At 43.1% G+C, this 26,809-nt stretch overlaps 1 protein-coding gene across 6 annotated transcripts in view; it reads left to right on the top strand.

Annotated features, from left to right (window-relative positions):
• LOC142659435 (diacylglycerol kinase eta-like) overlaps positions 1–26,809 on the top strand; it is a 257,916-nt gene that overhangs the window by 142,379 nt on the left and 88,728 nt on the right. For all 6 annotated transcript variants that reach the window (XM_075835574.1, XM_075835573.1, XM_075835568.1 and 3 more), the window contains 6 exons: positions 12,101–12,200; positions 12,452–12,689; positions 12,774–12,878; positions 13,862–13,955; positions 23,902–24,009; positions 24,739–24,835. In XM_075835574.1, coding sequence (XP_075691689.1) covers positions 12,101–12,200; positions 12,452–12,689; positions 12,774–12,878; positions 13,862–13,955; positions 23,902–24,009; positions 24,739–24,835 — 742 coding nt within the window. The remainder of the gene's footprint in view (positions 1–12,100; positions 12,201–12,451; positions 12,690–12,773; positions 12,879–13,861; positions 13,956–23,901; positions 24,010–24,738; positions 24,836–26,809) is intronic.

The following is a 26,809-nucleotide window of genomic DNA, read 5'->3' as shown; positions in this document are numbered from 1 at the left end:
TGCTTAGAATTGTGACACTGCCATCAGTTCATGACAAATGTGTTGTATTGGCTTAGGCAGCGCCTGCCGCATATCAGTGATGGAGTTCAACAAGTTAAAGTATTTTAGTTCAAGTTTACTGCCACTTGCTGGGGACCCAACCCTTATCAATTGTTAAAATAAATTCTCATCTAGTGATAACAACATCTGTATACTCTATAAAAGTTGTTCTAAATACATACAATAATAATAATAATAATAATAATAATAACAGGCCCTTTACCGCTTAAAGAGACTCTGTCACCACATTATAAGTGCCCTATCTCTTACATAAGGAGATGGGCGCTGTAATGTAGGTAACAGCAGTGCTTTTTATTTAGAAAAAACATCTATTTTCACCACATTAGGAGCGAATTTAGCTTTACGCTAATTAGTTTCTTAATGCCCAAGTGGGCGTGTTTTTACTTTAGACCAAGTGGGCGTTGTACAGAGGAGTGTATGATGCTGACCAATCAGTGACCAATAAGCGTCATACACTTCTCTCCATACATTTAGACAGCGCATAGTGACACTGGGTTGTTCACGATGTGCTGTCTTATACTGACATATTAACGTTACTGAAGTATTTAGACCGTGACTAGACATTCCTTCCAGCCAGGATGGGATGTCTATTCACAATCCCGGCACTTTGTTAACGTTTGTTTGGTACTTACAGCAGAGCAAAGCGTAATCTCGCTGTAACCTGTCATTTACAGCGAGATCTCGCGAGATTAGGCTTGCTTTGCTGTAAATACCAAACAAACGTTAACGAAGTGCAGGGATTGTGAATAGACATCCCGTCCTGTCTGGAAAGAATGTCTAGTCACGGTCTAAACACTTCAGTAACGTTAATATGTCAGTATAAGACAGCACCTAATGAATAACGCAGTGTCACTATGCGCTGTCTACATGAATGGAGAGAAGTGTATGACGCTGATTAGTCAGCGTCATACACTCCTCTGTACAACGCCCACTTGGTCTAAAGTAAAAACACGCCCACTTGGGCATTAAGGAACGAATTAGCATAAAGCTAAAATCGCTTCTAATGTGTTGAAAATAGATAGTTTTTTCTAAATAAAAAGCACTGCTGTCACCTACATTATAGCGCCGATCTCCTTATGTAGGAGATAGGGCACTTATAATGTGGTGACAGAGCCTCTTTAAAGGACGGGTGTCGCGAAAAAAAAATATATGTTTATATCAATTTGCTTTTAGTTTTTTATTAAAAAATGTTTGATTTATTTTCTTGTCTATGGGGGCTGCCATTTTTTTTCCATCTCTGTATGTGTCGATTAACGACACATACAGACATGGAATACGGCACGTACAGCCCCATAGTGAATGCGAACGGGACCCGTTCCATTCTCTATGCTGTACGCCGTCTGTGTGCCCACACAGTCCAAATTGATGGTCTTCGGCCGAGCAACGTCCGGCGCCATTTTCTTATGGACCGGAAGCCGCGGCCGGACAGTAAGATTACTACTTCCGATCGCGGCTTCCGGACTTGTGTTCTAATGCATGCACTTGGAGCGGAGGGAGCGGACGGAGAGGACGGACCGGAGGGAGCGGCGGCGACAGGAGCAGGTAAGTTATTTCTGTGTATGTACGTGTTTTAGTGTGTGATTACTACTGTATGTAAACCTACTACACTGTGTGTTAGCTCAAAAAATGGCCACACACAGTGTAGGAGGTTTGAACGTTCAATCCCCTCCTTTCTCCTGGCACTAGCCAGGATAAAGGAGGGGGGATTCTGTGAGCTCACTAGAGCGAGTGTGTATTCTCAAATTTTGCAGCATAAAGCAATGTGGTTGCTTTACCACATGCCAATGCTGCCATTTTGGGAATTGCTCCATCTGGTGACCAGCACTGGGAAATGTTATAAATTAGAATCTAATTTATAATATTTCCTGACTCGTGAAAAAATTAGAACAATGTTTAATCATTTATACACTAACTGTTTAACTAAAAAAAAAAAAAAAAAATTTCTAGCGACACATTCCCTTTAATACATATTTCTCTTTAAGGACACGGACAATTTTTGCCTTGTCTCCCACTGTGCATACCGATGCTCATAACTTATTTTTTTTTTGTACGACATAGTTGTATGAGACTTTGTTTTTTGCGGGACAAGTTGTACTTTATGTAGGTACCATTTTTTGGTACAAATACGTTATCGTTTAATTTATATAAATTTTTATTTTGGCGAAAATGCAGAAAAAAAGCAGTTCTGCTACAGTTTTACATTTTTGTTTATACGCCATACACGCCATACACCGATCATCATAAATAATGTTATACATTTGTTGTACAGGTTGTTACGGTCATGGCGATACCAAATATGTCTATATTATTTCATGTTTTGGGACTTATATATAAAAAAGTTTATTCATTGTAGAAAATGTGTATTTCGGTGTATTTTTGAGTATTTTTTTTATTTAACATAAAAAAAAATTAAATTAATTTAACTTTGTTTTTATTCCTGTAGAGGGACTATAGGAGGGTCACCGCCCTTCTTATCCTCGCCTGAGCGTTGTTGTTGTTTGCCTTAGTCTGTCTTGCAAATAGTCTCCTAAGTGTCTTCCAGCTTCCCAGTGTTCCCCATACCTGTATCCTGTATCCCAAGCTATCAGTACCATCCTGGTCTACTGCCGTGCTGAGCTGTTGTCGTGTTTTGCTGCATCTCCACGCCTGTTCTACTGCACCACGCCTGACGTCTACCTGCTGCCTGTTCCCAGCCAAGCCTGCCTTGCTGCTGTCTACATTGCCTCAGGTACCCATTTCTGGACTATAGACTCTGTACCATACCTGTTTGGCCAGCAGCCGTCCCGCTACACGGTACGGCCCAGTGGGTCCACACCCCACCTCGTGACAGTACGCTCAGGCCATGGACTCTGCTGGTCAATTTAAGGGCATGTCACCCTCCCAAGCCATGCAGGCGGACCTGCAGGATCTCCGAACAAGACAGGATCAACTTCTTGTGGCAGTGGACTCCATGGCGCAGCAGCTAGGGGCGCTAGCTGCTTCCATTCCTGCCTCTATACAAGCTCCTCTGACCGACCCCTCTTCTACATCTCCCGGCGATTCCAGTTCGGATTCCCGGTTCTCGCTGCCATTACCTTCTCGGTTCCATGGAGACGCAAGTACGTGCAGGGGATTTCTGAACCAATGCTATATCCATTTTTCCCTGCATGCCCGAGCATTTCCGTCGGACAGAACCAAGATCGCCTTCATCATGTCTCTACTTACTGGCAAGGCCCTGGTGTGGGCGAACCCAATCTGGGAACGACAGGGACCCGAAACTTCCAGGGGTTCGTGCGGTTGTTCTGTACTGTTTTTGAGGAGCCAGGACGTGTCTCGTCGGCAGCCAAGGCTATCTTCAACCTTCGCCAAGAGGACACCTCCGTGGGCGAATACTCCACCCAGTTCCGGACCCTGGCAGGAGAGCTGTCCTGGAACAATGAGGCCTTGGTGGCATCCTTCTGGCATGGCCTGTCGCCCAGGATCAAGGACGAACTTGCTGCCCAAGACATATCACCTGCCTTGGATGACCTTATTCTGCTGGCTACTTGGGTAGATATAAGGCTCAGGGAGAGGTCTCATGAGGTGCAACAGGAGAGACGGCTTCCTAGATTGGCACCCAACTTCCAACAACCCCTCTTGCTTTCATCTACTGCTACACCCGATGTGCCAATGCAGGTGCCGATGCATCCGGTTTCTGCCTACCTGGACTCCGGCTCTGTACCTAATTTCATCTGTCAAGACCTTGTGGATCTTCTCCAGTTGCCCACTGTCCACCTGGAAAGGCCATTGATCGTTGCCTCGGTAGATGGACTGCCTTTGTCTGCCCAGTTTTTTCCATGACCAAGCCATTGAGACTTCAAGTGGCAGCTCTTCACACTGAGCTCATCTCCCTGTTTGTTCTGCCCAAGGCCGTCAACCCCTGTGCTGCTGGGTTTGCCTTGGCTCCATTTGCATGCCCCAGTCCTGTATTGGAACTCCGGAGAGGTTCTCTAGTGGAGTCCCAAGTGTCTTGACCGCTGTCTGGGTCATATCCATCCACCGCAGCCTTCTCCGCATCAGTCATTGGCAGGGTTACCTCCTTGTTTCTCTCTGTTCGCTGTCTTCGACAAGAAGGAAGCAGAGACCTTGCCGCCTCATCGTGCATAAGACCGCATTTAATACTCGTGATGGGCACTATGAATACCTAGTGACGCCCTTCGGACTGTGTAACGCTCCAACGGTGTTTCAAGAATTTGTCAATGACATTTTTCGTGATCTCCTCTATATCTGTGTTGTGGTGTATCTCGATGACATTTTGATTTTTTCCCCAGATCCAGTAACTCATCAGAGTCATGTCCGCCATGTGTTGCTTCGTTTACGGGAGAATCATCTTTACGCCAAGCTGGAGAAGTGCATGTTTGAAAAGAGATCTCTTCCCTTCCTGGGCTACATCATCTCCGATCAGGGCCTCAAGATGGACCCTGAGAAGGTAAAGGCTGTAAGGGCCATACAATGCTTCCTGGGATTCGCCAACTTCTACCGGCTGTTCATCCCCAACTTCTCGTCATTGACAGCTCCCATCACTTCGTCACAAAAAATGGTATGAATGCCAAAGTGTGGACTCCGGAGGTTGAAGCCGCATTTGAGACCTTGAAAAAAGCCTTCACGTCAGCCACTATTCTTCACCACCCTGATGTGTCCCTACAGTTTTCTTTAGAGGTGGACGCTTCCTCTGTTGGTGCTGGCGCACTTTTGTTCCAGAGAGGTTCTAAAGGCAAGACTGTGGTATGTGGCTACTATTCCAAACTGTTTTCTTCCACAGAGCGCAACTACTTGATTAGGGATCGGGAGTTACTAGCCATCAAGCTGACCCTGCAGGAGTGGAGACACCTACTGGAAGGTGCAGTCCACCCTATCCTGGTCTTCACGGATTTCAAGAATCTGACCTATTTACAGACGGCTCAACGGCTGAATCCTCGTCAAGCCAGGCGTTCATTATTCTTTGCTCGATTCGAACTCCACTACCAACCTGCTGACGAGAATGTAAGGGCCGATACCGTGTCTACATCATTCGAAAACAGAGGACACTATGGAGTCGCCACAGAATATTATTGATCCTTCCTGCATCTTCTCTGTGAACCCTCTGCAGGTTAGAGACATTCCTCCAGGAAGAACTTTTGTACGTCTGGCAGACAGAGGAAGAATCCTTCGCTGCGGTCACAGCTCCAAGCTGGCAGGTCACGCGGGTACTCATAAGACCCGACCTAATCGCCCGTCAGTTCTGGTGGCCCACGCTGCCCAAAGACGTCATGGACTTCGTCTCCTCATGTACGGTATGCGCAGCAAATAATGTTGCCCACTCCAGACCAGCTGGTCTGCTCCAACCACTGCCTGTGCCCGATGCCCCCTGGCAGCATGTTGCAATGGACTTTGTCACGGACCTCCCTCTCTCTGCGGGTTGCAGTGTGATCTGGGTAGTGGTGGATCAATTCTCTAAAGTTGTTCATTTTGTTCCCCTGACTGGCCTGCCTTCTGCTGCTCGACTGGCTGACCTCTTCATACAACACATCTTCCGTTTGCACGGCATGCCCCTGCATATTGTTTTGGATCGAGGGGTCCAGTTCACTTCAAAGTTTTGGAGAGCACTCTGCGGTCTACCTTGTGTAAAGTTGGACTTCTCTTCGGCCTATCATCCCCAGTCCAATGGACAAGTCGAGAGGATTAACCAAATTATGGAGAACTATCTGCGGCACTTTGTTTCCAGGCGACATGATGACTGGGTGCAGCTGCTCCCGTGGGCAGAATTTTCCTATAATAACCATACTAGTGAGTCCACCACCTCCAGCCTGTTCTTCATAGTCTACGGCCAACATCCTCAAATACCTCTTCCTGTCTCTACTATGTCCCAGGTGCCTGCAGCTGACTCGACCTTCAGGGAGTTTCTGCAAATATGGCAACAGACCCGATCTTCTATTCTGCTAGCGGTGGATCGCATGAAGAAAAAAGCAGATACTAGAAGACGGGGTCCTCCAAAGTTTCTTCCAGGTACGAGGGTCTGGTTGTCCTCAAAGAATATCCGGCTGAGGGTGGCGTCCTGCAAATTTGCTCCCAGGTTCCTCGGACCCTTCGAGATCCTGCTACAAATTAACCCGGTGTCTTACAAGCTGCGGCTGCCTCCTACACTCAAGATCCCTAAGTCCTTCCATGTATCCTTGCTGAAGCCCGTGGTCCTGAACCGCTACTCTAGGACTCCTAGTTCCGCAGTGGCTCCTGGCGGTTCATCTGGGACTTTCGAGGTAAGGGAGATTCTAGCCATCAAGAAGATGGGAGGAAGGACATTTTATTTGGTGGATTGGAGGAGATTTGGCCCAGAAGAGAGGTCTTGGGAGCCAGAGAAGAACATTGATGCCCCTGTTCTCATAAGGAAGTCTCTCTCCTGTTCTGGTCCCAAGAAGAGGGGGCGTAAGAGGGGGGATACTGTAACATCTATGGCCACGGTCTGTCGTTCTAACTTACCCCTCGATGAACATGGCCATGGACGTCCTGCTGCTGTGCTTCATAGTCCCCCTGTGAGGCGCCGGCGTGCCTGCTCTTAAAGGGCCAGCGCACGCACCTGAAAATCATCATCATCAACTCATGAATTCCTGGACTATAAGAGGGTCACCGCCCTTATTATCCTCGCCTGAGCATTGTTGTTGTTTCCCTTAGTCTGTCTTGCAAATGGTCTCCTAAGTATCTTCCAGCTTCCCATCGTGCGCGGACACTGGTTGTCACGCAGGATGAGAATGCTCGTCCTGTGTCAGCAACTAGTTAAGATAGTTAAACTAAATCAAAGAAACACCTTTATATAAGAAAAACATCTCTGTCCCACTGGACAGGGCACCTAGAAAATGTGTAGTTACTGGGTACATTTTAATTTGTACTTGGTGTTACTCTTTACAGTGGGATTTGTACCATGTTCTAAGCTGATTTCCTGTAACAGCTCCTACCCACAGAAATATTCATAGATACTATACGTTTTATCTGACAAGTGTCTCAAACCAATTTTTATTCTTACCTACTCTGAGATTCAAATTACCGCCCTTATACATATACCTAATAACTTAGGAAGCTAAAAACAACTTGTTTTACCTGGAAAGGTCTCTTAAGGTATCTTCTATTTGTCAGAGGCACCAGGTCTACCAGGACTGTTCTGTAGGCAAATCAAACAGCTCTAACAGAATTTACCAACAACAGTTGTAATACTTGGGACATGCCTTGGATGCTACCAGTTTACCTTCCTTATCATCCACATTCTTTTAGAATCTGGTTTTCAGACCTTCCACTCCCAGTTGAACACTTCCAGTGGAGAACAATCTTTTCATCGAATAATCTTTAATTGATCTTAATCAGGTAATTTGATTGAAGTAAAACTTTAAGGCTGGGTTCACACGACCTATTTTCAGACGTAAACGAGGCGTATTATGCCTCGTTTTACGTCTGAAAATACGGCTCCAATACGTCGACAAACATCTGCCCATTCATTTGAATGGGTTTGCTGACGTACTGTGCCGACGACCTGTCATTTATGCGTCGTAGTTTGACAGCTGTCAAACGACGACGCGTAAAATGACTGCCTCGGCAAAGAAGTGCAGGACACTTCTTTGCAACGTAATTTGAGACGTTCTTCATTGAAGTCAATGAAGAGCAGCTCAAGATTACGGGCTTCAAAGACGCCTCGCAAAATGCTAGGAGGAGCTTTTACATCTGAAACGACGCAGCTGTTTTCTCCTGAAAACAGTCTGTCTTTTCAGACGTAAAAGATAGTTCTCGTGTGCACATACCCTAACAATGACATCTTTACGTTATAGATTCAAATTGGGCAGTAACTAAAAGAGATATATGCAAACTGATTCTTCCTCTTTTTATATATATCACAGAATTCTATTATCAAACAGCTGGTACAATCCTCAGCAATACTAATATTGTACAATGGGAATCTACTTCCACTGAGACGTTTATCATTTACAAGTTATAATACTGACACATGCCTCCAATAGTCTAATGTTAAAGCTGATCTAGAATTTTACATAAAACTTAACCTCAGTATTTAATATTCCCACAACACTTCCTGAATACCCAGAGGCGTAGCTAGGGGTTTAGTACAGGGGGGGTGGGAACATATCTGAGTGGGCCCCAGCCCAGTAGGCCACCCCAATGCAGTTTTACAACTGCAGAGGCGCATGCTAATCGTAGTGGTCATCATTCTGAATGAGCAGGAGTGCTGTACTGTAAACGCTGCTATTATTGACCATGATAATTAAACGTTTGAGAGTAGTATAAAAGGCTGTCTTAAGTACATTACAAATGTATAGCCTAGTTTAATGCTATCTACTGCATTATGCAAAACAGTAGAAAATAAAAAGAGGACTTTTACCTCAAGAATGATTAAAAGGAGAAGACACGGCAGCCATCTCAATATCAGAGACACATCCTAATCTATAGAAGTTTTGTAATGACAGGGATAGGGAAGCAGACAAGTGAGCCCTAATCTACCCGCCACTCAGTCCCTGCCTACTTGCAACGACCCGCCCTAGGCGACGGGGTACAACTGGGCGACGGTCCCTACACTCAGTAAGTGCACGACAGACAACCAGACAAGGAAACACAGAACAAAGGGAAACGGGGCAGTTGCCCACGGCAACACCGTGAGCAACAAGAGTAGTAAACGACCCGAGTCAAACCAGGAGAGTACGAGGTGCCAAACGCAGAGCAGGAGAGTAGTGAACAAGCCGAGTCAAACCAGGAGTGTACGAGGTACCAAACGCAGAGCAGAAGAGTAGTCAGTAAGCCAGGGTCAATACGAAGCAGAGACAAGTAGTTCAAGAAGCTGCAGCAGGGCCAGGAAACCAACAGAGAAGAATCACAAGCAAGGAGGAACAGGAAAGGCAGGTATAAATAGACAGAGGACGGGAGCTAGCTCCGTCTGGTCAGGCTGTGATAGGCTCTCCCACTCCTAAGCCTGCCATCCTGAGTGGTGGAAGATGGAGTCAGTCTCACAGACATAGAAGCAGGTGCAGACTGATTACCTATGGGCGTGGATACAGAAGCTGTGCCTGGCAGATCCTTAACAAGTTTAATTGCTGACTATAATACCAGTTCAGCGGTATATCAAAAGAAGATACACATCCAAACCAACTTGATACTTGAAAGCAGTAGACTAGCCAAATATAAGCAAGGAGAACATCGGCTCTAATCCATCACATAAACCTTATCATATACAAAGCAGAGGCTGCCAAATCCCAGAAGCAGAGCAGGTGAGCAGCTAGAACTTCATTCACAATTAGGGTATGTGCACACGTAGTGACCAAAAACGTCTGAAAATCCAGAGCTGTTTTCAAGGGAAAACAGACCCTGCTTTTCAGACGTTTTTTGACCAACTCGCATTTTTCTCGGCGTTTTTTGCGCCGTTTTCGCAGCGTTTTTTACGTCCGTTTTTGGAGCTGTTTTCATTGGAGTCTATGAGAAAACAGCTCCAAAAACGTCCAAAGAAGTGTCCTGCACTTCTTTTTACGAGGCTGTATTTTTACGCGTCGTCGTTTGACAGCTGTCAAACGACGACGCGTAAATAACAGGTCGTCTGCACAGTACGTCGGCAAACCCATTCAAATGAATGGGCAGATGTTTGCCGACGTATTGTAGCCCTATTTTCAGACGTAAAACGAGGCATAATACGCCTCGTTTACGTCTGAAAATAGGTCGTGTGAACCCAGCCTTAGGCTTACAGCATGCAACTATTATAATTCAGATAGAAAAACACTTTAATAAACTCATAGAAAATACATTTAAAAAACATGTTACTGACCGCGTCGATGTCCACATTGGCTCAAACTAAAAAATAATCATGTGATCCATTTTTTCAAACTGATACACGGATGTGCTGGTTGCATACAGTTATATACAGGGATGATAGGGGGTTAGGGACAGAGATGATGTGTTTTATATTCATGGATGATGGCTGCTCCAGCTATCATGCCCATATATAACCCCGATCATTCCTTTATATACCAGTAATCATTCCTGTATATACCAGCTATCATTCCTGTATATAACCTCCATCATCCCTGTATATACCTGCCAGGCCGGTATATACAGTTATAATGGGGGTTATATACAGTGATGATGGCTGGTATATACAGGGATGATAGGGGGTTGGGTACAGTGTTGATGAAAGCTATATACAGTTATATACAGGGATGATAGGGGGTTGTGTATAGGGATAATGGGGGTTATATACATGAATGATGACTGCTCCAGCTATCATCCCTGTATAAAACCCCCATCATCCCTGTATATATCAACCATCATCCCCGTTTATACCAGCCATCATTCCTGTATATAACTTCCATCATCCCTGTATATAGTAATTATCCAACTTTTCTGTCACCTACAGACAGTCAGTACCTCGCCCAGACTATCTCAGAACTAATAGGCAACAGGATAACTATTGATCCTTAACGATTTTACACAACAGCTAAATAGAAAATTACACACCACAACAGAGCAGCACAAGTTTTTTCCTCACTGTCCAAGCTGCAATCCTTTCATTTCCAAACTTCACATGTAAGTTACAACTTCTCTCAATCATGCACTACGTCACCGCATTCCAAAGAGGGAGGTCATCACATCTCACAACTTGTTCTGCTTAACAATTTAATGGCCAGCAAAAATTCTCTTATGTCTTTCATATCAAAAATTCAAGATTTACACATCTTCAACAACAACTCAAGAACACATACGCACCCCCTCAATCTTTCATCACACAAAAACTTTCAACATACCTTTTTGGATCCATCCTTTCATACCATTACTGGATAAAGTGCCCCGTCCAGAAGATGTGACGTCATGACAGCTAATTCCGAGGCTTACGCAATACATGTGTAAATGGTGGTGTAAGAATAAGCTCCATACCTACCGCCGTTTTTTTAATTCACAAATGTAAAGCCCGACCTCTCCAGTGACAACTTATCAGACAAGCAATCTCCCAGGTTTTTTGGCACCATTACTGTTGTGGATGTCAATGACTCAAAATATATTAGACTGAAATTTAGACGAGTGTTCCAACAGACACTCATGCCAGGTACTTTATCCGGCATGCTAATCAGGAGATTTCATATCGATATATACCAAGAGAGGAGGAATAGCACCAGACAATGCTCGTATGCTCAAAATACTCCTCTGAGGTTTATTGCCAAAAAGTCAATTACAATAATATCATTCAAAAGGGTTGTAGGCTTGAGGTTAACCAATCAGAGGCAATGTGACAATAACTCTTATTCAGCCATTAGCATATAATGAGAATATTTTATATTTGAGCCAATCACAGACATATATTACATTTCAAATGCATTATTATAATTCTTCATTATATTCTGAAATCAGGTAACAGCTGATCTATTTCTCTTGGCAAGAAAATAATATAATCCTTATTAGTTGTTCTTTCCCATGAGACCACATCATTAGCTATTTTATTGTCATCTCACTCCGTTTCTTCGTTATGAATATTCTGTTCATACAATTGCAACACCCCCAAGGTCAAACACACATTTGTCCGTATCAAACTCTAGATAACAACTCAGAGAGACATATAGTTAGTTAAAAAACAAACTCAGCATTAATATACTTCAATTATAATTATTTTAAAGCAACAGATTACATTTATTCACAAAATGAATTCTTTAAAAACACGAGAAATATATATATCCTGAAAACGGGGAGAAAGTGTTTGCATGCGGGATATGAAATATATATCTGTATAATTCGGCATCCTGCTTGATAATTCACAGTGTCATTTAATACGGAGACTATAACCAAATTGAGCATCCGTCACAGCTCTAACCTTTAACAGGGCAAAATGAACATTGCTTTTTAGTTATCCAAGGCTACATTACTGATTAAGAACTAACAATGATTTGTATTTTTATGCACAAGTTTGCATAAATAAAATGCATGAAATCTAATATCTATCTTTTAAACAATGCAATCTAAAATGATGGCTTGTTTTCATCCTAATGACGAAACTATTTTTCTAACCCATATACAGGTTTTTGTGCCTTTCTGTAAATGATTTTGTCACAGAAGTGGGAAAGGCATATGAGCGAGCAGCTGAAAACCGTGAAGAAGCTGATAATATGGCTAGAAAGGTAATAAAGGTTTTACTTCATTACGGTACATTAAATTGTGTCAGTAATGATGCGGCACAAACCACGTTTTTCTTGTGGTTGGAATTGAAGTTGCGGGTTAAAAAAGGAGTTCCTATGCAGGTTAAAGAAGTTTCAGTTCCTGATCCATAGTTACAGACTACAAACAAACTACATACAATAATAAAAATATAGTCACATGTTTTAAATGTGTTAAAATATGATGCTAAGAAGAGTTTATTCATCTTTAACAGTGTTCAATGCTTAATGAAAAGCTAGATTTACTGGTACGAGCTCTTAATGAAGAGTCCTTGGCATTATTGAATCCCTCTCCGAAAAACCTTCACCCAGACTCTGCACTGAATGAAAATGGCAAAGAATTGAATGAAAAGGATGAGGTAGCAAAAATTTTCCAATCTAAGGAGCAACTAATATTGAGGGCCAATAGCCTAAAGAAAGCTCTGAAGCAAATTATTGAGCAGGCAGAGAAAGGTAAGATATACTTAAGTGGTTTCAAACTTGAACTTACCCAAGAAAGCTTTACTATTTATACTATTTTAATATGTTCCAAACTAGTTGTGGATGAGCAAAACAAGCATACCCAAGTGTTCAGCAATCCTACTACATCACCAAACCTTAAAGAAAGCTCAGAAGACTTCAACAAAGAACTTGAACGCATGGGTAAGCAAACTAGGTACTTTAAAGAGGAAACTTTAAAGACGATCTATGCTGCTATACCTAAGGGCAAAATAGGATAGAGGGTTTTCCATTGAGTCCTGCCAAATATATTATACCGTTTTTGTGGTTTTATTTACGAGCAACAAGTGTTTTAAAATTCTTGCTTGGCTTTGGGAGAAAGCTGTGAATCCTGTTACTAAGGCTGGATTCACACGAGCATGTTCAGTCCGTAAAGGACGGATCGTATTTCGGCCGCAAGTCCCGGACCGAACACACCGCAGGGAGCCGGGCTCCTAGCATGATAGTTATATACGATGCTAGGAGTCCCAGCCTCGCTGCGGGACAACTGTCCTGTACTGTAATCATGTTTTCAGTATGGGAAAGTAGTTCCACGGAGAAGCAGGGACTCCTAGCGTCGTACATAACTATGATGCTAGGAGCCCGCCCCCCTGCACTGTGTTCGGTCCGGGACTTGCGGCCGAAATACGTTCTGTCCTTTACGGACCGAACATGCTCGTGTGAATCCAGCCTAAGACCAACACATGCTGATAGACAGCTTTTCCTGTATGAACATATATAAAGGCAAAGCCGTCAATCAACTTCTGTGGGCAAAGGAAGTTCAACTCATGGACTTTTTTCAAAATGATGGCCAGACCTTTAGATAGAAAAGCATTGGTTTGCCTGAAATGTCCTTTTTTAAAGGATATGTACAATCATGCAACTATTTTCTTTTATTGCTCCAATGCATCTACATCATTTAAGGGTATAGTTACAATACAAGATGCGGACCATCGACAAAAGTGGTACTGTTTCTTGATTTCGATTTTTTTCTTATCTCGTATAACCTCTTGTAACCTGATGAAAATAATTTCTCTTTTTTTTCTATTCTCGTATCTTTTATTGTGTCTCATCAATCCTTTACAATAGCTGACCTATCATGGTATAACGCAGTACATGACGTAAATAATAAGGTTACATTTTTCCAGCATCCAGACGTGGAACAGTTTCATCGACAACGTCCTCTATTATTCTAGATCGACCCTACTTATTCAGTCATCTTCACTTCGCTGATGATTCTGTGTAAGTGTGCTTGAATTATTCTGCTGTAAGTTATTTTTTATCATTTTTATGACACATAGTGGTCTTTGATTGACAGTAGAAATAGATAGGCCTATGCTACATGGGTTATTTTAAGTGGTGTGATTATGCTGCTTAAATCTCCAGCAATCAATTGCCTACTTTGCAACATATTGTTGGTTAGTAAAGTAATTTACAAACTGGATTTTGTTGAAACACAAGGTTCTGAGGTGTCATCTCTGGTTAATATTCTTATACTCACTGGAGGGCCCACCTTTTGGTGACACCTCTATGTTTATATAGCTGGAGGAGTTACCAAACAGGAGGGCCTGCAGATAATATACTAATAATATTGAGCTGTGTCCTCCATGCAGCGGCATTCTTCGTCATACCAGTGCAAACTTGGTACAGCTAAAACAATAGTTGTTCCATAGATCCAAAAGTGCACTAGCATGATCAGCGTCCTGCTGCATACTTATTAATGTACATATATTCACTGCATGGCTCTCCTTTTGGATGCCTGAACTATACCACAGAGGCGTTATCGAAACGCGGGCCCTGCAGAGAATATGAATTAACTGCAACCTTGGAAAACGGGAGGGAATGGCTTTCAGGTCCAACTGTGCTCAACTGATTTATTAAAAAAAAGTGGTGGTGAACTACACCAGGTATAACCTGGAGCACTTTAGTTGCTGCGCTGTATCCCTCAGTTGAAATATAACAGGTGCTATATGAACAATTCCTAATAATATGGAAAGCAATTAATCATGTAAAATAGTAAATACAAGAAATATTTAAACACTTATAAAAAAAGAATGATTTGGGTAGTATATAATGGCGGACTATCTTTTCATAGAGGTAATCATATAAATTGTATTGGTAATGACGAATGGGGGTTAATGAATCATAATGACCACATTGTGCATTGGGTTGATCGGATATATTACTTTTGGTGCGTTCTTAAAAAACCCGAAACCTAAATATTGGTATTTTATTTTAAAAAAAAATTCTAAAGTTCAATTCTGGTTGTAGTAATGTTCATTATTATTCCTATCTTTATCTTGGGAAGATCTTATTTCTTTCAAGATCATCACATGTTTTAGACTACATTAAACGTAATAGAGCTCATATCTGTTAGATTCTATTTAATGGATTTTATCGCCCCATGATTTGTCTCCACTGTGTACTATGGTACTGCCTTTGCTGGCAAAATTTCTGCATGTTGTCTTTATTATAAAACAGCACAAACTTCAGCATTTTTCGCTCTTGTAGCACTGGAGTACTGGATCCTAATTCAACCCACAGCGACAATTGCATGGAGTTTGGCTTATATAAAGTTGGCCTCAATGTGTATGAGATTGTGGTATTCTTAGCCCCAAAAGGGAGAGGGATTATTTTTAGAAATCTGAAACTCGCAGAAAGACTTAGGGAAGAAAGTAACAACGTTTCTATGCTATTTTCCCGCCGCTTTCCACGCTTTTAAAAAAAGAGGGAAGAGCTTAGCAAAAGGGTATGTGACCACCGCTGGCTAACGCATTTACTATAATTTACGCCAGAAACGGGCATAAGTTATAGCGGAAATCTATGCCAGCTCCTGGTTGGTGTAGATTTCATTCAGTGTCGCACACCCACAGAAAAAGATGTGTCAAATTTATCAAAGAGGCATGTCGCATCTTACCCTAGCTTCATTTTTATTAAGCCTGGCGCAGTGTTAATACAACTCCCACTTACAGTTAAAACGTACTCAATGTTTTATGTCCACCTTTGTACCCACAGTTTAAATACAGAGTTAATTTACAAAAAAAATTTTTGGATCTTTGTAAAAACATGGGATTGCTAATATTGCACTGGTCCTGAGCTACAGTCTATATTATATTTCAGTTCTGCATTCACAATTTTGCAGGCTTTAGAGCTAAAATCTTCCAGCATTCCTTACTGGCACAATGTCTGCAAGGAGCTGACTTTAAGGCTTTGCATTCTGGAAAGTGTCACAGGGCACCGTACAATAATTTGATATAGGGAAAATTGACTCTCCTACTTTCATATAAGAACTTAGCTGGGCTGTTAGTGCTGTGTGACAAGATTGTCGACTATTTCCAATGACGACCAGCAGAACTTAGAAAGAAAATGTGGACATCATCCAAAGCCAAAGTCAATGGTAGTACGCGTGGTGCAAGTCCTCACAGAAGCTACATGCAACCGACCACAAAATAATATCAGCAAACCCAAAATAGTAGTATTAGTAGAGAGCCGTACAGTGTATTTAGTACAGGTAGCGAGCATTACAGTAGATGTAGTACAAGTAGAGAGCAACACATAGAACAGTTAGATAGCAGTTCAGTAGATGTAGCTCTGTACTGTACTTCACAGATGCAAAACTAGACAGACAATCAGTAATAGAGTATCGCCTTCCCCGTCACACGCAATTCAACCCCAACAACTCGCTGACACTGTACCCGTCAGTGCAACTGAACACCTATTGGTACATTCAGGAAAGTTAATGTCAACCTTACAATGTGGTTTGGAAAATTGTAACCCAGAAAGGGACAACAACATGTATAAACCAAGTAAATCTTGGTGTATTGACCCTAATATTTAGACAAGATAAACCTACAGCGTATGGGGTGCAATTAACACACAGTAATCTTGAATGGAGAAACAAACAATCTTTATTCAACAAGGTAGAGACAATAAAAAGCATAAAAGCGAGTCATGCTAAGCATGAGCAGGACGTCCCTCTGTGCAAAGAGCAAAATATAAACACTGAGTAGCAACCATGGGTAAAGCAATGCAATCCAACATACAGTTACTGGATAATAAATGTACATGTCAAGGTACTTCGGTTGATAAGCATGTAGCTGACAGTGCAGCAATCATGTGAACATTACTCAGAGAGTAGTGACAAAGAGTAATGACACAACATGGACATGAACAGAAACAAGGTCAAAAAAGTACATGAACAGATGACCTACCCGTGGAGCTCACAAAGCACACCGAGAGACGTCACACCCGACGGGTAGGTCATCTGTTCATGTACTTTTTTGACCTTGTTTCTGTTCATGTCCATGTACATGCTTATCAACCGAAGTACCTTGACATGTACATTTATTATCCAGTAACTTTGTACTGTGGGTACAAAGGTGGACATAAAACATTGAGTAAGTTTTAACTGTAAGTGGGAGTTGTATTAAGACTGCGCCAGGCTTAATAAAAATGAAGCTAGGGTAAGATGCGACATGCCTCTTTGATAAATTTGACACATCTTTTTCTGTGGGTGTGCGACACTGAATTGTATTGCTTTACCCATAATTGCTACTCAGTGTTTATATTTTGCTCTTTGCACAGAGGGACGTCCTGCTCATGCTTAGCATGACTCGTTTTTATGCTTTTTATTGTCTCTACCGTCAGTGCAACTGACCTGATGGAGCCAGGTTTTAGCACTAGATACAGCTGCTCTATATACAGGATACAAAACAGCTGTATCTGAAAAAGTAAGAACCATTTTTAATAAAAAGTATTTAGAAAGTTGTACCAAACACACAGATACACTGTTTTATTGAATAAATAATAATAAGAATAATAAGAATGATAAGAATAAAAAAATTGTAACACCTCTCTTTAAAGTGTAACTAAACTTTAAAAAAAACTTTTGACATGTCATAGTGATATGTCAGAACTTTTAATCGGTGGGGGGTCCGAGCACTGAGACCTCCACCGATCATTTAAATGAAGAGGCAGAAGTGCCCGGTTGAATGCTGTGCCGCTTCGGTTCTGATCGGCATTCCTCGGAGTGGTGTAAGTCCGTACACCGCTTTCTCGGTTATACGAGAAAAGCAGATCATAAACGAAGCGGCACAGCGGTCACCTGAGCGCTTCTGCCACTTTGTTTTAGTGATCGTGGGGGTCTCAGTGCTCGAACCCCACTGATCAAAACATCTGACATTTCACTATGACATGTCAGAAGTTTTTTAGAAGTATAGTTACACTTTAAAGGGGTTTTCCCATGAGGGACATTTATGACATATCCACATTATATAAAAAATAAAGTATTTGAAGCAGCACAAATCCCGATATCAGAAGCGGTGTCACGCTGTAAAATCAGACAAAACCAGTCTGACGTAATGTAATCCTCAGAAAAAGCATGGTTGAACAGCAGCACACGTCTCCCAAATTTCAATCAATATGATCTTTTATTGGTCAAACATCCAGGTCAAGCCTCTTGAGAAAGACCCTCCACTAGTCACGGGTCGAAACGTTGCCATTTTTTACTGGATGTTTTACCAATAAAAGAACATATTGATTGAAATTTGGGAGATGTGTGCTGCTGTTCAACCATGCTTTTTTTGAGGATATCCACATTATATGTCATAAATGTCAGATAGATGCGGGTCCCATCCCTGGGATCCGCACCTATCTCTAGAACGGGGCCCCCTAAATCCTGTTCTACCTCTTTCTGCCCTCGCTGCCTCCCAGCCACTTCCTGACATCATAGTCGGAGTTACCAAAACAGCGTAGCTCACTGTTTCTGTAACTCCCGACCATGAAGTCTTGAAGTGGCTGGGAGCAGCGAGAGCAGAAAGAGGAAGAAGGGGGGTTTAGGGGGGCCCCGTTCTAGAGATAGGGGCGAATCCCAGAGGTGGGACCTGCATCTATCTGACATTTATGACATATCATGTGGATATGTCATTAATGTCCCTCATGGGGAAACCCCTTTAAGTAGTCAGACACCCCTCCCCTTGTAATAAAAAACTACTGAGGGATGTATGGGGGGGTGGGGATTATATTGCAAGGGGAGGTCAGATTGTCTTACTGACTGCTGGGGGCTCTATAGGGGGGTATGAGTGTCTGACTCTGATGACTCTGTGGGGGGGATATCTCTCCCATAGAGACCTCAGCAGTTAGTCGCTCAGACCCCCCTATAGAGCCCCCAGCAGTCAGTCAGACAATCTGACCTCCCCTTGCAATATATTAGTAACTACTGAGGGCTTTATAGGAAGGGGGGAATTATACTGAACGGTCTAACACAGGAGCCGCAAGTTGCGCCAGATGTGGCGGATTCCTCCGGACGTGGCAGATGACAGGACGTGGCAGATTCCTCTGGACGTGGCAGATTCCTCTGGACGTGGCAGATGACACAGGACGTGGCCGATTCCTCTGGACGTGGCAGATGACACAGGACGTGGCAGATTCCTCTGGATGTGGCAGATTCCTCTGGACGTGGCAGATGACACAGGACGTGGCAGATTCCTCTGGACGTGGCAGATGACACAGGACGTGGCAGATGACACACGACGTGGCAGATTCCTCTGGATGTGGCAGATGACACAGGACGTGGCAGATTCCTCTGGACGTAGCACGACTTGATACTAAGGCAAAGCACAGGAAAACAGGAACGGGGAACAAGGCACGGGTAACAACAGGAACGGGAAACACTAAGGGACCATTTGTAAGACAGACATGGAAAACTAACAACGCTCAGGCAAGGATTAGAAGGCCAGGGGCCTTCTTATAGACCAGGAAATCGTGGCAGTTGATGATGATGACGATTTCCTTTTTGCGCGGACTAGCCCTTTAAGGCCGGGCGCGAGCGTGCGCGCGCACCCTACGGGACACAGCCGAACGGAGCGGAAGTGAGCGCTGGCGTCTCCTAGGAGGGAGACGGGGACCAGCACTCACAGATCCATGGCTGCGGGAGTCGGGAGGTGAGTGAACCCGACGGCCCGCGGCCATGGACGCTACAAGAACCAAACTTAGTACATATATACAGCCCCAGAACCAAACTCAGTACATATATACAGCACCATAACCAAGCTCAGTACGTATATATAGTGCCAGAACTAAGCTTAGTACATAAATATGGCACCAGAACCAAGCTCAGTACATATATACAGCACCAGCACAAATACAGCTCAATTTAGTACAACCCCTGCCATATAGGTTTGTACGGCATAAAACCACAGCTCCCAGCATGACCGAAATGGGAGTTGCTGTTTCACAAAAATGTACATGTACTGTACTGCTCTCTTCATGTACTGCATGTACTGTACTGCTCTCTTCATGTACTGTACTGCTCTCAACCTGTACTATATGTACTGTACTGCTCTGTACCTCTACTACATGTACTGTACTTCTCTTTACCTGTACTACATGTACTGCACTATTCTCGACCTGTTCTGTACTGCTCTCTACCTGTACTACATGTATTGTACTGCTCTCTTCCTGTACTACATGTACTGTACTGCTCTCTTCATGTACTACATGTACTGTACTGCTCTCTTCATGTACTGTACTGCTCTCTACCTGTACTACATGTACTGTACTGCTCTCTACCTCTACTATATGTACTGTACTGCTCTCTACCTGGACTACATGTACTGTACTCCTCTATACCTCTACTACATGTACTGTACTGCTCTCTACCTGTACCACATGTACTGTACTGCTCTCCACATGTACTTTACTGCCCTCTTCATGTACTACTTGTACTGTACTGCTCTCTTCATGTACTGTACTGCTCCCTACCTGTGCTACATGTAGTGTACTTTGCTCTACTAGTACTTAATGTACTGTACTGTGCTCTATTAATAATACATTCCCTCTACTGCTCTTTATTGTACTGTACTGTTCTCTACCTGTACTACAGGTACTGTACTGTTCTCTACCTGTACTAAATGTACATTACTGCTCTCTACCTGTACTGTATTGCTCTTTACCTGTAATACATGTACTGTACTGCTCTCTACCTGTACTGCTCTCTACATGTACTACATGTACTGTACTGCTCTCCACATGTAATATACTGCTCCCTACATGTACTGTACGGCTCTCTACCTGTGTTACATGTACTGTACTGCTCTCTACTAGTACTACATGTACTGTACTGCTCTCTACTTGTACTACATGTACTCTACTCCTCTCTACCAGAGCTACATGTACTTTACTGCTCTCTACCAGTACTACATGTACTGCTCTCTACCAGTACTGCATGTACTGTACTGCTCTCTACCAGTACTACATGTACTGTATTGCTCTCTACCAGTACTACATGTACTGTATTGCTCTCTACCAGTACTACATGTACTCTACTGCTCTTGTCATGTACTGTACTGCTCTCTACCTGTGCTATATGAACTGTACTGTTCTCTACTAGTACTACATGTACTGTACTGCTCTTTACTTGTATTACATGTACTGTACTGCTCTCTACCAGTACTGCATGTACTGTACTCCTCTCTACCAGTAGTACATGTACTGTACTGCTCTCTATCTGTACTACATTTACTGTACTGCTCTCTATCTATACTACGTGTACTGTACTGTTTTCTATCTGCACTACATGCACTGTACTGCTCTGTACCTGTACTACATGTACTGTACTTCTCTGTACTTGTACTACATGTACTGTACTGCTCTGTACCTGTACTACATGTACTATACTCAGGGGCGTAACTAGGAAAGACTGGGCCCCATAGCAATCTTTTGACTGGGTCCCCCCTCCCCTGGGTATCACACAACCCCCCCCCTTGTAGATAGTGCCTCCCTGTAGATTCTGTCACACAGCGCCCCCTAAAGATAGCACCATACAGCCCCCTGTAGATAACACCTTACAGCCCCCCCTGTAGATAACGCCATATAGCCCCCCTGTAGATAATGCCATACAGCCTCCCTGTAGATAACGCCATACAGCCCCCCCTGTAGATAATGCCATACAGTTCCACTGTAGATAATGCCATACAGCCCCCCGGTAGATAACGACATACAGCCCTCCCCCTGTAGATAAAGCCATACAGCCCCCCCTGTAGATAATGTCATACAGTCTCCCCCCTGTAGATTATGCCATACAGCCCCCTGTAGATAACGCCATACAGCCGCCCTGTAGATAACGGCATACAGCCCCCCTGTAGATAACGCTATACAGCTCCCCTGCAGATAACTCCATACAGCCCCCCCTGTAGATAACGCCATACAGCCCCAAACCCCCCCTGTAGATAACGCCATACAGCCCCCCCTGTAGATAATGGCATACAGCCCCAAACCCCCCTGTAGATAATGCCATACAGCCCCCCTGTAGATAATGCCATACAGCCCCCTGTAGATAACGCCATACAGCCCCCAACCCCCCGCCCCAAAAAAAACGGCCTATAGTTTGTCCTACAAAAGAGATGTATCCCCTATCCACAGGATAGGGGATAAATGTGTGATCGCTGGCAGCAATAAGGAGAACGGGGGACCGAAAGTCCCCTGAAGTTCTCCATGATGAACCACAGACTTCCGGGGTCTGCGCAGTTCAATAAAAATGAAAGGAGCACTGGTCACGCATGCGCACAGGCACGACCGGTGCACAATTCATTTCTATGGAGCTGCCTACAGACTCCGGAAGTCTGAGGTTTGTCATGGAGAACTTCGGGGGACTTTCGGTGGATAGGGGATGCATGTCTTTTGTAGGAACAACACCTTTAGTGGCGTCGCAGCCACTGTAGCCACTGTAGCAGCCATAGTGGCCATGGGTGGGGCCCGTGCCGGCGGGCGGCACGGGCCTCCTCATGCTGCGGGCCCCATAGCAGCCGCTAAAGCTGCTACAGTGGTAGTTACGCCACTGACTATACTGCTCTCTACCTGTACTACATGTACTGTACTGCTCTACCTGTACTACATGTGTGGTACTGTTCTCTACCTCACTACATGTACTGTACTGCTCTCTGTCACGATCTGAGGGTATGTGGACCCACTAGGCCGCACCGCCGTAGTGGAGCAGCAGCAGGCCAAACAACAGTGTACCAAGTCTATACAAAGTCCAAGCACAAGGGTACCTGCAATAGTCCAGACAGTAGCAGCGGCTTAGGCACAGATGGTACTTTCACGACATGTGATGCAAAACGTGTCAGGAGGTACCAGGCATGGCAGATGACACCAGACGTGGTGTAAGGCAGCATGCGTAGAGCACGGCACAACACGACTTCAACACTAGAGAGGGCACAGAAACAAATACAGCACGGGATACAGGACACAGGTAGCAGTGCACGGGAACGCTGGGAACAGGATACTATTAAGGGACCATTTTCAAGACTAACATAGGAACGCTCAGGCAAGGAGTGAAAGGGCAGGGCCCTTTTTATAGTCCAGGGTGATCTGGGGATAATTAGTTAATTCTTTACATGTGCGTGCGCTGGCCCTTTAAGGCTGGGAACGAGCTCGTGCGCACCCTAGTGGTCAATGCAGGGCAGGACGGCTGCATGTGCTGGCGTCTCCGGGGAGGGAGACATAGACAGGATGAGAGGGTCACGGCTGTCAGCAGGTAAGGGGAGGCGGCGGTTCGCGACCGTGGCCATTACACTCTCCACATGTACTGCATTGCTCTCTACATGTATTGTACTGCTCTCTACATGTACTACATATACTGTACTGTTCCCTACATGTACTCTACCTGTACTACATGTACTGTACTTCTCTATACCTGTACTGTACTGTACTCTACCTGTACTTCATATACTGTACAGCTCTCTACCTGTACTACATATACTGTACTGCTCTCTATCTGTACTACATATACTGTACTTCTCTCTACCTGTACTACATGCACTTTACTTCTCTCTACTTGTGCTACACATACTGTACTGCTCACTACCTGTACTGTACTGTTTTCTACCTGTACTATATGTACTGTACTGCCATATATATATATATATATATATATATACTACATGTACTGTTCTCTACATGTACTACATATAATGTATTTCTCTCTACCAGTACTGTTCTCTACCTGTACTAAATGTATTGTGATCTCTACCAGTGCTACAAGTACTGTACTGCTCACTACCTGTGATACGTGTACTGTACTGCTCTCTATCTGAATATGTATTCCCTCATGTTGCAATAACACGTAGTTAAGGGTCGTCTTCTGTCTATGTACTAATTCTTATATATTTATATATGTTTTGTTTTTCAGACAATTTTTAGAGAAATGCACCATGAATAATTACTTTGGGATTGGTTTGGATGCCAAAATTTCCCTAGAGTTTAATAACAAGAGAGAGGAACATCCCAAGAAATGCAGGTACAAATAGTTTTCCTTCTTTTCAATTGGAGTACTTGCGCATGCTACGGTGATAGTGAGGCTAAAAACTGCACCATTACCGAACTATTGACGCCGCAGTAAAATCTACAAGTTAAAACATGCTATTTTTGCTACGATTTAGTCATAATCGCGCTTGTAGCTTTTTTTAAAGCAAGAGTTCTAGGAATTAATTACTGCAAAGCCGTAGGTATTCTGTGTGCCCTGTGTGGTCCTCTGTAAAGCACTGTATTACAGAACTATTCTCCCCTAGCAATTCTTTTAGGGGAAAATAGCTCCGTAATACAGCATCTGATGGAACATGGCAGGATTTTACTTCTATATGCCTCCTCATGAAATCAGAGGCATATGGAGCTACAGTAGTCTATGGAGGTAATATGGGGAAGTCTATGCTCTCAGAGGTTGTACAGCTATAATATGCACATGTGCTGCATGAAGCCTTGTTTGAATAACAATTGCAAAAATTCTTAGCTTATAGATGAAATTCTTTTAGACTCAAAAAATAGTAGCAAATCTTCCTACCTCTAGACACTCACTTTTAAAGGACCATGTGCAAACTACTTTTGATGTCCTATTTTGTTTCTTCCTGCCAATATGAATGTTTAGCTTATTTTTCAAGTAGATTCGAATTCCGTGTTTTCCAGATGTTACTCCTGCTTTACATATTATTCTAGCTATGGCTGCTGAAAAGCTTTATTTCTCTCTTCTTAGTAGTCGAACACGAAATATGATGTGGTATGGTGTGCTAGGAACCAAGGAACTTCTGCAGAAAACCTACAAAAATCTGGAGCAACGTGTGAAACTAGAGGTGATTATTTTTCAGGCATGTAGGCTCCATTGTGGGTCTCACAACCTTAAGTGCATACTAGTCCTTCTCAATGAATTAGAATATCATCAAAAAGTTAATTTATTTCAGTAATTCATTTCAAAAAGTGAAACTCATATATTCTATAGATTCATTACACACAGAGTGATCTATTTCCAGCATTTTTTTTATTTTAATGTTGATGATTATGGTAACAGTTAATGAAAACTCAAAATTTTGTGTCTCAGAAAATTAGAATATTATATAAGCCCAATTTCAAAAATGATTTTTAATACCGAAATGTTGGCCTACTGATAAGTATGTACAGTATATGCCCTCAATACTTGGTGGGGGCTCCTTTTATATTAATTAATACATCAATGCGGCGTGGCATGGAGGTGATCAGCTTGTGGCACTGCTGAGGTGTTATGGAAGCCCAGGTTGCTTTGATAGTGGCCTTCAGCTCGTCTGCATTGTTGGGCCTGGTGTCTCATCTTCCTCTTGAAAATATCCCATAGTTTTGGATATTGTTTTGCATATTTGCATATTATTCTAGCTATGGCTGCTGAAAAGCTTTAATTAATTTAATTTATATAATATTCTAATATTCTTTATATTCTAATATGTCAGGCGAGTTTGCTGGCAAATCAAGCGCAGTGATACTGTGGTTAATAAACCAGGTATTGGTACTTTTGACAGTGTGGGTAGGTGCCAAGTCCTGCTGGAAAATTATATCCGCATCTCCATAAAGCTTGTCAGCAGAGGGAAGCATGAAGTGCTCGAAAATTTCCTGGTAGACGTTGCACTGACTCTGGACTTGATATAACACAGTGGACCAACACTGTTGCTCAGTGGTCCAAAGTCCTGTTTTCAGATGAAAGTAAATTTCGCATTTCATTTGGAAATCAAGGTCCCAGAGTCTGGAGGAAGAGTGGAGAGGCATCAATCCAAGTTGCTTGCGGCCCAGTGTGAAGTTTCCACAGTCAGTGATGGTTTGGGGAGTCATGTCAGCTGCTGATGTTGGTCCACTGAAATTTTCGAGCACTTCATGCTTCCCTCTGCTGACAAGCTTTATGGAGATGCGGATTTCCTTTTCTAGCAGGACTTGGCACCTGCCCACACTGCCAAAAGTACCAATACCTGGTGTAATAACCACAGTATCACTGTGCTTGATTGGCCATTAAACTCGCCTAACCTAAATCCCATAGAGAATCTATAGGGTATTGTCAAGAGGAAGATGAGACACCAGACCCAACAATGCAGACGAGCTGAAGGCCGATATCAAAGCAACCCGGACTTCCATAACACCTCAGCAGTGCCACAGGCTGATCACCTCCCTGCCACGCCGCATTGATGCAGTAATTCATGCAAAAGGAGCCCGACCAAGTATTGAGTGCATATACTGGACATACTTTTCAATAGGCCAACATTTTAGTATTAAAAATCATTTTTATATAATATTCTAATTTTTTGAGACACTAAATTTTGGGTTTTCATTAACTGTTCGCCATTATCATCAACGTTAAAAGAAAAAAAAATGCTGGAAATAGATCACTCTGTGTGTAATGAATCTATATAATATAAGAGTTGCACTTTTTGAATTAAATGACTGAAATAAATTAACTTTTTGATGATATTCTAATTCATTGAGAAGGACTAGTACACAGAATTTTATAGGAAGCCAATTACTCTTATCAGTAATTTTTTGGTGATAATAATTCTCGGTAGGCTGTGAAACCTTCTAACCACAACAGTTAAGATACTTTTACACGGCCCGACATGGGGCCGTTGTTGATCGGTGCTCGTTTGCTCCTTTTACAAGGAGCTAGTATGGGGACAAGCGATCATTACTACATGTGTAATAAGGGCATGTGAGGGTGTAAACAGGGCAAACGAGCTTGTGTAAACAGGGCCATTATCGGGAACGAGCATTATGTGAACACTCATTTGCCCAATAATTGGCCGGTGTAAAAAGGC

This window comes from Rhinoderma darwinii, chromosome 8 (assembly GCF_050947455.1).
Source record: "Rhinoderma darwinii isolate aRhiDar2 chromosome 8, aRhiDar2.hap1, whole genome shotgun sequence".
Taxonomy (NCBI): Eukaryota; Metazoa; Chordata; class Amphibia; order Anura; family Rhinodermatidae; genus Rhinoderma; species Rhinoderma darwinii.
The sequence above is the reverse complement of the archived record's forward strand: the minus strand, read 5'-3'. Positions and strand labels throughout refer to the sequence as shown.